The sequence below is a fragment of the Parasteatoda tepidariorum genome, chromosome 4 (genome assembly GCF_043381705.1).
Source record: "Parasteatoda tepidariorum isolate YZ-2023 chromosome 4, CAS_Ptep_4.0, whole genome shotgun sequence".
NCBI lineage: Eukaryota > Metazoa > Arthropoda > Arachnida > Araneae > Theridiidae > Parasteatoda > Parasteatoda tepidariorum.
This window is the reverse complement of record NC_092207.1, coordinates 77764748-77775460: the sequence shown is the minus strand read 5'-3', so window position 1 is coordinate 77775460 and position 10713 is coordinate 77764748. Positions and strand designations below refer to the sequence as shown.

The 10713-nt window shown below is 27.4% G+C and overlaps 1 protein-coding gene across 22 annotated transcripts in view; it reads right to left on the bottom strand.

Moving 5' to 3' along the window:
- Positions 1-341: 341 nt before the first annotated feature.
- Positions 342-10713, bottom strand: part of LOC107450274 (phosphatase and actin regulator 1) — a 173871-nt gene continuing 163499 nt past the window's right edge. For all 22 annotated transcript variants that reach the window (XM_071180087.1, XM_043041565.2, XM_043041573.2 and 19 more), the window contains 6 exons: positions 9247-9403; positions 7696-7751; positions 7554-7615; positions 6276-6413; positions 2485-2561; positions 342-1512 (listed from right to left, as the gene is read on the bottom strand). In XM_071180087.1, coding sequence (XP_071036188.1) covers positions 1497-1512; positions 2485-2561; positions 6276-6413; positions 7554-7615; positions 7696-7751; positions 9247-9403 — 506 coding nt within the window. In that variant the 3' untranslated portion in view covers positions 342-1496. The remainder of the gene's footprint in view (positions 1513-2484; positions 2562-6275; positions 6414-7553; positions 7616-7695; positions 7752-9246; positions 9404-10713) is intronic.

Here is a 10713-nt window from a genome sequence, read left to right as displayed (position 1 = left end):
TGGAATGTTAACTTTTTTTTATTTTTATACTCTACGCACCTGCATGTACTTGTTATTTTATATTCTTAAGTCTAAGTTTTTGGGCAGCAAAACAAAATGTAACCAGAGTTAAAAATACGAAACACGCATGGTGGGGAGGGGTCGTGATTTTCGATATATAGAGAAACAAAACTTTTATAAGACTTGAATTACTAATGTAAAGAATCTAGATATTTCCTTCAGCTCAGAATTTTTATTTAATAAAATAGTTTGCAATACCTTAATAACATTTAATTCAAAATGTTGAAAAGTTATGACTAATCTGTCCCTATCATGTAATCTAAATAAGTTGTTTACTGAAGTAAAATCAAAGCAAAATATATATTTATTGCTCTATGAACACTATACACATGACATAGCAGCTGATCTAATGAAATGTTTTAAGTTTTTTTCGCATATAAAAAAGACTATTTTTACATAAACCACTTCATATAAAAGTGTAAATCATTTTATTCACATTTAAAAAGCAATAGCGAATTTAAAATTTTTTTCTTAATGGTGTTCTGCACATAGTCAACAGGAACTAAATACATAAAATATATAGTGTGATATGTACAGATCAATGATACATACTTTTACTGAAAATTATATCACAGTCTTATAAAAAACCCACAGTTTAATTTAATACTGAATTTGCATTACACAGTCATACTATAAGAAGAATCATTTAAAATTTAATCCATGTGAAAATATTGCATATTTGGTGTGAGCAAGCATAGTTTCATTTAAATGGAACTAAAACAGCAAAAAGACATCAAGTTTTAAAACATGTTATATACCATACTTGAACTTTACACTAGTACTATATGAAACGTGAGAACACTTAGTTTGTATGAAATATATACAATGACCTAGATAGTATAAAGTGCTTTTGAAATTACATCAAAATATGTTGTTTTTTATTTTATTATTGACTCAGGAATGCTAATATTTACAAACTTATAACAACAAAACGTCAGATCACAGACCTTCTGTTTTGCACCAAATACTGTACATTATTAAAATAAACTAATATCAAGAGCAATTTATTTCATTTAAAAAAGTGATTTCCCTACAAATAGTTTTTTTTTTATATACTTGGAGAAAATAACAGACGTTAAAAACATTTTAAGAAAGATGCATCAAATATTAAAAATGCTGAAAAGTCTGCCTTTTTTTTAATTAAAAAAAAAAGTCGTCTAATATATATAAAACTTCAAACAAATCCTACGAGGAAATAGCTGATGGCACACGCCATGAACTTGACACAAAGACAGTTTTAATCTTTGGGCATAGCACTTTGTTTAGCAAAATTTGGATTTTAAACTCTGTAAACAGCACACTTATTTCGATGGAAGCTGAGAAATTCATTTGAAATGCAGGCCCAGCCAGCAACATATGTAAGTTGAAAAATAACCTTTGCCTCCTAAGTTTTAAGCGACTTCTAACAAATAATTTACAGGCTATAAACATTCACTTCAAGGTCGGTGATACCTGCAACAAGAGAAAAAATAAAGATAGAAGTTCTTAAAATAAAACTAAACAAAAAAATATATAAAAGGACAATGCAACAAGACTTCAACTAAAAATATACATATATTAAGATAAAAGTTAGTCCAAAGCACAACCGTATATACTTTTATACTTTTTACCATTTAAAATATACTTGCATCTTTTTAAAGAAATTGGATGGTGAAATATATTTCATAAAAGTGAAGTTTTTTACAGTGGCAACACATACTTAACACATGATCGGAAGAGCAAAACAGACACGCCGATTTTCCTTTTAATATGATGTCATTAATCTTCATTCATTATGTTATAAAATTTTTATGTATTCATCATAAACAGATACTAAAGGTATTTTCTTCTTCAAAAATGTTATTATAGTTAGAGTGTAGTAATTATAGTTAAAACAGAATTTCAGACTCTTAATTTCAATTTCAGTGTGTGGACAATATAAAATTTGAAAACATTCTATATTACCCAGATGAATGTGATTCTATACGTGATTACTGGAAGAAATGACCCGAATTTTTTTTTCTCGACAAGTAGCGTTTTTTTTTCTTACATAAGATAAATTTTTAAAAAATCATATTTATACACAAAAGTAGCATTTGTACAATTCGAAAGGGAAAAAACTTTCCTTTTTCACTTTTCTAAAAGGAGGAATTGCACTGATTTTATACAAAAAAAAAAATCTGAAAACTCTTGAGTAATACCCATCTCTATCAATTTCTGAATGACACATATAATAAAATAAAAATCAACAATGATGATAAAAAGCATTTTTAATTTTACATTTTATTCCTTTATGTACGATCACGAGGGAATATGCCTCATAACAGGCAGGACTTAGTTTTATTCACTGAAAAAGTAGTTAACATTTAACCACAGAGACTAAAAGCTTGAAAGCATTATGCAAACATGCATAAAAATCCATTAAAATATTAAATGATATCATACCTTGTAAGATGCCGGCTGTCTTCGTGAACCTCCATTTCCATACTTTTAAATTCATTCAATTCTTTACGAATTGCAGCCTAATTGGGGAAAAAAAGAAATTTTAATAAAGAAACTACAATTTTAAAAATAGAAACTTTTAGAGTATAAACTTTCATATAAATAATATTTGCTGATCAATCGCAGTTTTTAAAAAAACCAGATAACTACAGGATAGGAATATCATTCTCACAATGTAGTTGAAAAATTATAAAAATTATGGTTTTAATATTTTTTTAATGAGTTGCGGAACAAAAATAAATTGCATGAGGGAAATAATTATTCAATATCTGGAAAAGTATAAAAATAAGTTATTTCAAATGGCTTATTTTTATTTGAAGAAAAAAAATCCTTTCACTCTTTTTATTTTTTTAAATAGAATAAGTTTTAATTTTACACAGTAAAAATCTCAGACACTTGTTTAAATATTAAAAGCATTATAAGTAATTTTTGTGAAGTCCAAGGTTAATCAGACCCAAGGTTGGCAAGTTTCNTATTTTTTTAAATAGAATAAGTTTTAATTTTACGCAATAAAAATCTCAGACACTTGTTTAAATATTAAAAGCATTATAAGTAATTTTTGTGAAGTCCAAGGTTAATCAGACCCAAGGTTGGCAAGTTTCTGCTGAGGTGGTTAAAACCACTGGTAGAAACCGGTTAAAACCGGCATGGCAGAAATTCTTTTCTGCCACATTTGTGGTAGAAACTGGCAAAAATTCAGAAAATGACAAAAAAGTAAGTACGGAGATTGACATACAATGGATAATTCATAGGAAAAACAATTAAATGTTAAACTAAGTACAATTTATTTACAAAATTATCAGCTTTCAAAATCAAATATTACATTGTTTGCACTCTGCAATAATCTATAACGAAGGATAAGTTTTGATGCAGTTTCTAAACCTAAACAATTTCTCAATTTGCTATGGAATGAACGAGAAATTTGAGAAAATTCTCTCAAGTCCAGCAGAACTAGCAGGCATTGCCATCAAGGAACAAGCAAGATTTGTAAAAATTTCATCTATTTTTATCTTATCATATTTTTTTAAAACTGGACCACCATGTAGCAGCTGGGGTAGTGGTCAAAACTTGACTGGAAAAATAATCTTCAGGAAATGGGGCTATTTGTTTTGCAAAGCTATGACATAAGGTACAAAATCAGGGTTAATATTGGCGAGTAAAATTCTGGTACTTTCTTCTTGAGCACATGATAATTACAATCCCAAATACTTTGGATGCAGCATATAAGCTAGCAAATGATAATCAGTAACTGCCTGTTTAAATCTGTATGTAAAAAAAATGTCACTAAGCAATTACTAGAACTAATATAGAAGTTTTTTTAGTTTCTGCCAGTTTTTACCGGTTATAACAAGTTTCTGCCACTGGCACGGCAAAAACCAGTTTCTGCCGGCAAAAAGCCAACCCTTATCAGACCTCTAACTGGTATCACTTGAAGCACTTCACATAAGAAGGTGTGCTGCCAGCAATAGTTATTGAAGGGAACTGAACACTTCACTTAATATGGATATTTGCATTTTAACACATAGTACAGTACAAAATCCACTTACTACTATATTGTCCACTTCAAAACGCATCCAAACAGTTTTATTTTCAATATATATAATAATAACTATCCACTGATAAAAGTTTTAAAACATCACTTTTTAATATTTATAATGTATGTATTTAGATACTGAAAATTGAACAAATAACAAGTGGCAGAAATAACTATATTTAACAATATTTAGGACAGAAAATTGTAATCAAAAAATTTAGTCAAAAAAAAAGATATAAGAAATGTGGTCATCATATGGCTTTACCTTTACATTACTTTCAAATTTAAAGTGGTTGATTAAAAATAGTGTATAAGAAATTAAAAATATTACAATTTTAGTGGTTTATATAATCAAATATAAGTGGGACAGCAATTATCCTGCTGCATCTTAAAGGCATGAACAAAAACGTCCTCTTATGGAATAAGAGCAATAAGAAAATAGCTTAAATATTTCCTTTGCATCAAAATTTCCATAGTTCAAATTTGATTTTTGTCCATAAAATCATTAAGTAACCATGGCGTTTATTTTCTCCTATTTCAGGGGTCTGTGTAGAAGAAATTTGGGTCTGTTAACGGACCCTTCACAAAATATCTTTTCATCTTCACAAAATAATTTTTCTTTTAATCGGACCCTTCACAAATTTGTTTATCTTCTTCATTATTGTTTAGTTAATCGAATAAGCCTTTCATGGGGTGAGGGGGAACAGAAAGACGGTTCGAGTAAATTTTTTTTGTAAATAAATAATTGATCAATTTATATTTATTCATAAAAGTAATTAATAGAATATTATGTAAATAAAAATTTCTATCAATTTCTTAAATAAAATATTATAAATTGAAGAATTGTTTACATTTACTTAATGCGTAACACACTAAAAGCGTAACATAACTAAGTTGTAATATTTAAAATATATCAAATGAAATTTTTAAAAATGTTAGTGATTTTGTTTCCATTATTCGTCTGAAATGAATATTCTGTGTTGAGAAGTATAAGCTAAATACCAAATATTTGTATGTTGTATCTCTAATTTAGTAGCAGCAATTGTTGAGCAGAATCTTGTATCTATTTACAATTTAAAAACTTCTTGAAAAGGTTTTTAGCAATTTATGCAATAACAGGACCCTATTTGCACAAATTCACCAAAGCAGGACACTAGTTGAAAGAAAGCGACTTAACGCTTATTTTATATTCCCAAAATATGAGTAGTTTTTTCACAATTTTGCAAAAACAGGACCTTTCACAAAATGTCACATAACCATCAGATTATTTTCATCTCTTCTGAATCAGAAGATTGTAAATTGTCTAGGAGATTTTACTGTATTTTAAGAATTCAAAAATACAGAACTGGTGAGAAACAATGTCCAAAAAATAATATATTTATTACAAAATGGAGCAATTATTCTGTCCCTAAAGCAGCCTCAACGAGTAAGTGGTTTTTTTTTTTTTTTTTTTAAGGGTCACCTGAAGAAGAGCTTTTGAATGAAGAGAAACTAGCGCATCTGTTAAGCAAAATTAGTAATCTCCAGTTTTGAGGTTCACATTCATAATGGAGAGATTCGTAATGAAAGAATTTACAACAAACACTTAATGAAAAATATTAAAAAAAATTTAAAACATAATGGATACTAGTGTAATTTTAGGTACTAGTTGGGGAAAGATATAAACATGAAAAGCGTGAAAAAATGTTTTGAAAAAACATTGAAAGAACAATTAAAACTACTTTAGGGAGTGACTTATTTTTATATAAATGCTTTTTCATGAGATAAAAAGTATCAAATTTAATACTATATAATAATGTATAATAAAAGAACAATCATTAAAATATCGGAAATTACAGCAGTTGAAAATGCTCACATCATTTCAGAAGACAGAAATGTTAATAACAAAGCCTCAATTGGTTTATACTAAATAACACTTCATATAAATGTGAAAGCTGAACATAGAAATCTTGCTTAAGAAAACTTAAACGTTTAAAATTAGTAAATGATCGATCTCCTAAACAGCGAAGAATTCAAATTGCAAACACGTGATCCCAATCTTTATCAATCCATAGATTTAAAGTTATACAAGATTAGTTTTCATGCATTTTGTTAAGTGCTTAATAGAAAATTGTTTGATGACATGGTCATTTTGCCACATGGAAAATCAGAAAATGTAAAAGGAAGAAATTGAAACAATTAGAAAGATGAGATATTCTACTTTATCTCTAGGTGTCAGCCTCGTCCATGGCTTATCAGCTCTTCTGTCATAATCTTGAGCTTGGGTCACCTCCACATAATCATTGAAACGGATGATTTTCCTTTCTTTTAATTCTTCAATGGTAGGTCGAAAACTCAACTGTAAAATTAAATACAAACATTAACACTTCAGATATACAATGGTGTTTCTAAATGAATAATAAAAAGTATTCACTACTAACACAAATTCAATTATTAAATACTGCCTTGGCTATGTTTATGATAATTATATTAAATTTATACTTAAATGTTAGAAAAACTTTTAAATACATTTTATAACTAATCAAAAAACTAATCTCAAATCTTAACTTTTGAAACTATAGTTTTTTAAATAAAATTCTTATAAATCCATCAAAAAATTTTAAAATTTTTAATCTAAAAGCAAAAGAAAATTAGATATAAAAAAAATGTTGGACTCAAGCTTTTATAGTCAGCTTTTTTCTCCCAATTGCCCAATAGCAATTGGAAAAAAATTGCCACACATAAATAAGCTAAAAAGAATAAAATCATGATATAATCAAGGGTGTCTTTCATAACTGAATATAAGTATGAAGAATTTGCTTAACATAACACCTAACATATAATACAAAATTATTGAGAGGTACATAAATTTGAGTAAATAAACTAACAGACATTTATGTTAATCCATACAAAAATTTAAAACGAATTTAATAAAAAAACATTAATATTATATAGATTATTTTTTAACCAAATTGCTTTATCAAAAAAAATTACAGTAATAAACCTGTTTTTATACTGCATATTGTGAAAAACTTTGCTATAACAATTACTTTTTATTTAATCTCATATGCTTGGATAACAAATTGCATTGTATGTAATTAAAATGCTTTTGTTTCTTTTTTTGAGCATTAAGGCTCTTAAAACACTATTATTTTTGTATCATTCTATCCTTAGATCATGTGATACATAAAAGTGTGAACATATAGATAATTAAATTCAATCTGCTCAACTGTAACATACACAATTTGATTATTAACTAAGACATAAATAGTATAATAAGAGAATCAAAAATATATTAATATTTTATTTTAAGGAATTTTAAATGCTGAATTTATTCAAAGCAAAGAGGCAGTTTACTTTGTGAATGGATAAGTGTGAATAAACTCTTCTTTGTGAATGAATATATTCAAATTTGGAAAACATAAAATTAACATGTAAGGAAAGGAGACTTATAATGTGAAATTATTAATATTAAAATTTTAAACTGCGTTGAACTCACTTTTCGAATGAGGGTTTTCTTTTTTTCTTCTTTTTCCTTCCGCAACTCTTCCGCTGACTGAACTGAAAATAATAATAATTTGTTAAAATTTACATTTATAAATAAGAATTTATGTTATAAAATTTCAACAGAAACTACTAACACTTCAAAATATTTCTATGTTCAAGCTCTTCTGGAGTTGGCCGTAAGCTCAGGCGCCTGAAAGATTCAAAACATGTCACACAAGAGAAAATATTTTTTGCAGTTGGGGTTAAATGTATGTGTTAAGACAAAATTTCAAGTTAGTGTGATGTCATCTCTGTTAGTGAAATAAAATAAAAATTGATCTTTAACGAAACAAATTGTTTTTTTGCAAAAATAGAAATTTGATAGATTTTTTTTGATAAAAGACAAATATTATTGTATCAATTTAAAATTCTGTTTTATGAAATCCTTCTGAACAGACATAACTTATCCCAACTTTTTGTAGTAGTAGATGCACTGTCCTGTAATTTATATTATTTTAAGAAACAATATTAGAGTAAAAAAGAAAATCCTTGATATTTTCACAATTCACATTTCCTTTTAAAACTAAAAAGAAATAAAAATTGTTTAAAATTCAACAAATTCAATTTTAATTTTACTTTTAGAAACTAGGATTGTTGGTTTTTAAAAAGAGTAAAAACAATATAAATGATTACTAAAATCACAATAAAATTGAAAACATAATTATAATTCAAAAATAACTGTAAAAAGCTCACAAATTTGATCATAATTGATGATTAATTAAACTCAAACACTATGACAAACTGAAACTTATCTAATCAAAAAAAAAAAAAAAACTTAAAAGCAGCAAGTGGAAAAACTTTCTTTACATCAAAACTTCTTTTACATGTTAAACATGCATGACTACCTGCCCATATTAGTAGAGGTAAAACTAAAAGTAATTCAAAACTAATTCTATTAGTCTACTCATACATACTAAACCCAGAAAAAAAAATTAAGGAATAAAGTTTCAATAACATATGTAATTTTATGAATGCAGTCAATTCTTTTACTTACAAATGGTTAGTATCAAAATATGTTCAATGCTTCTGTTGCCAAAGAAAGCAAAGATTAATAAAATAGTTCCGACAACCTTAAAATATTCATTTTGCATGAATAGTTTTCCTTAGATTTATTGACTAAATACAGTAATACATAAAATTTTAAATATGTGAAAGTAATTTTGTAAAGGAACTTAAGAATCATTAGCACTAAATAGTAACTTCAATAACTGTAAAACAGAAGTTAATAAAATTCTTGTTTACATGACAACAGAATCACAGTATGAATTCTACAGAATCGCTGAACAGCAACAGAACAGAACAGAAAATTACAAAAAGAGATAATATCAAAAACTAAGGAAAATATGTATTTGCAGATTATGCTTGATTTTAACATCTTAATTGATAGTGGATTTTTTTATACAAATTATTTTGTTTGCCCAATAATAACTCCAACTGAAGTTTGATATTTTGAAGAAAAATTTTATTCAGTATAATAAAGCAAGCAATTTACAAAACAAGTAGCAAAAATTCAAGAAAAAAGTTTTAAAAATCACTTTAAACTAAAATTTAAAAAAAGAACAGTGTCTGTAGGCAAATTAATAACGATTTGTCACAACAATAAAGATGTCTCAAAAGCAATGATGAGAAAGCGGCATTGAACTTACCTAGTTAATTTCTTCTTAACATCTTCTTTATTTTCGTGATTTTCTTGTTCTGAATACGCAATGTATATATTTTTATCAATCAATTCCTGAATATCTGGGCGCTGGGCTAACTTCAACGCTAAAGAGTCTTTACGGGCTACTTTGGCTACTCTTCTATCTGTAAACATTTAGAAAGCATTAAAAAATTAAAAGAAAAATATTAACACAATTCCTACAAAAATAGAACAGTACACAAAACTGTTCCTATTCTAATAACATTTATAATACAATAGTCAAGCACATATACACTTTACAAAACTATTTCCAAATGCTTACAGAGACAATAGGATATAACACATTTTTAAATACCAATGGGTATTAGCGCTAAAAGTTTCCTTGCAAAGTTAACTATTTAAAATGACCTACAGGACTCAAAAAATGCGAAATTTTTAATAATAGAATTAAGATAGCGGCCGGAATAAAGCTTTCATGAGCCCAAACTTATTCTTTTAGAGCATAATTTCGATATTTTTAAAACGTAGTGTATGCGTTTTTTTTATTTTAAAGTCTTTACTTATGAGTTATTAGTTATGAGTTTATAAGTACTTAGGCGAGACTACAAACAAAAATTAATTGTAATAATTTTGAAATTTGACGGTAGTAGGAATTTATACCCTAATAACAAAAGCCACACAAATAGTTCAAGATTATTTAAATTATATATACACAGTCAATTCGCTATAACTCGAAGTACGATAACTCGAATATTACTATAACTCTATTTTTTTATGAGGTTCCGACCCTTTTATCTTCAATTTCATGTTAATTATTCTTGATTACTCGAATTTTACTCCCTTTAACGATTTTTTTTTTTTTTGATCTTTTGAAGCAAGAAAAAAAACCTAGGAGCTGATATCTTTTCTCTTCCTTTGCAACACACACACTATGTCTTTCGCACTCTTCATGGAGAAGCTAAAGCTGTCCCTCTTGAAATATGTGAACAGTGGTTAAATGAAACGTTACCAAATTTACTTCAAGGATACAGTTAAAATGATGTTTTCAATATTGATGAAATGGGTTTATTTTTTAAATGTCTTCCAAATAAGACTATGATGTTTAAGGATGGAGGAAATGCATCTGGAGAAAATGCGTCTGGGACAGAGAAATTGCCCTTACTTGCTATCGGAAAATACCAAAATCCTCGATGTTTCAAGAATGTAAAAACTTATCCATTGGATTACAAGTCTAACAAAAAGTTTTGGATGACATCAGTATTATTTGAAGACTATGTAAGAAAATTGGATCGGAAATTCTTAGCTAAAAAAAGAAAACTGATACTTTTTATGGATAAATGCACAGCGCATAGTGATCTACCTAATTTGAAAGCAGTAAACCTGCAGTTTCTCCCGCCAAACACAACAGCAAAGTTGCAGCCGATGGACCAGGGTATCATAAAGTGCTTCAAACAGTCTTATCGTAAATGGCTTG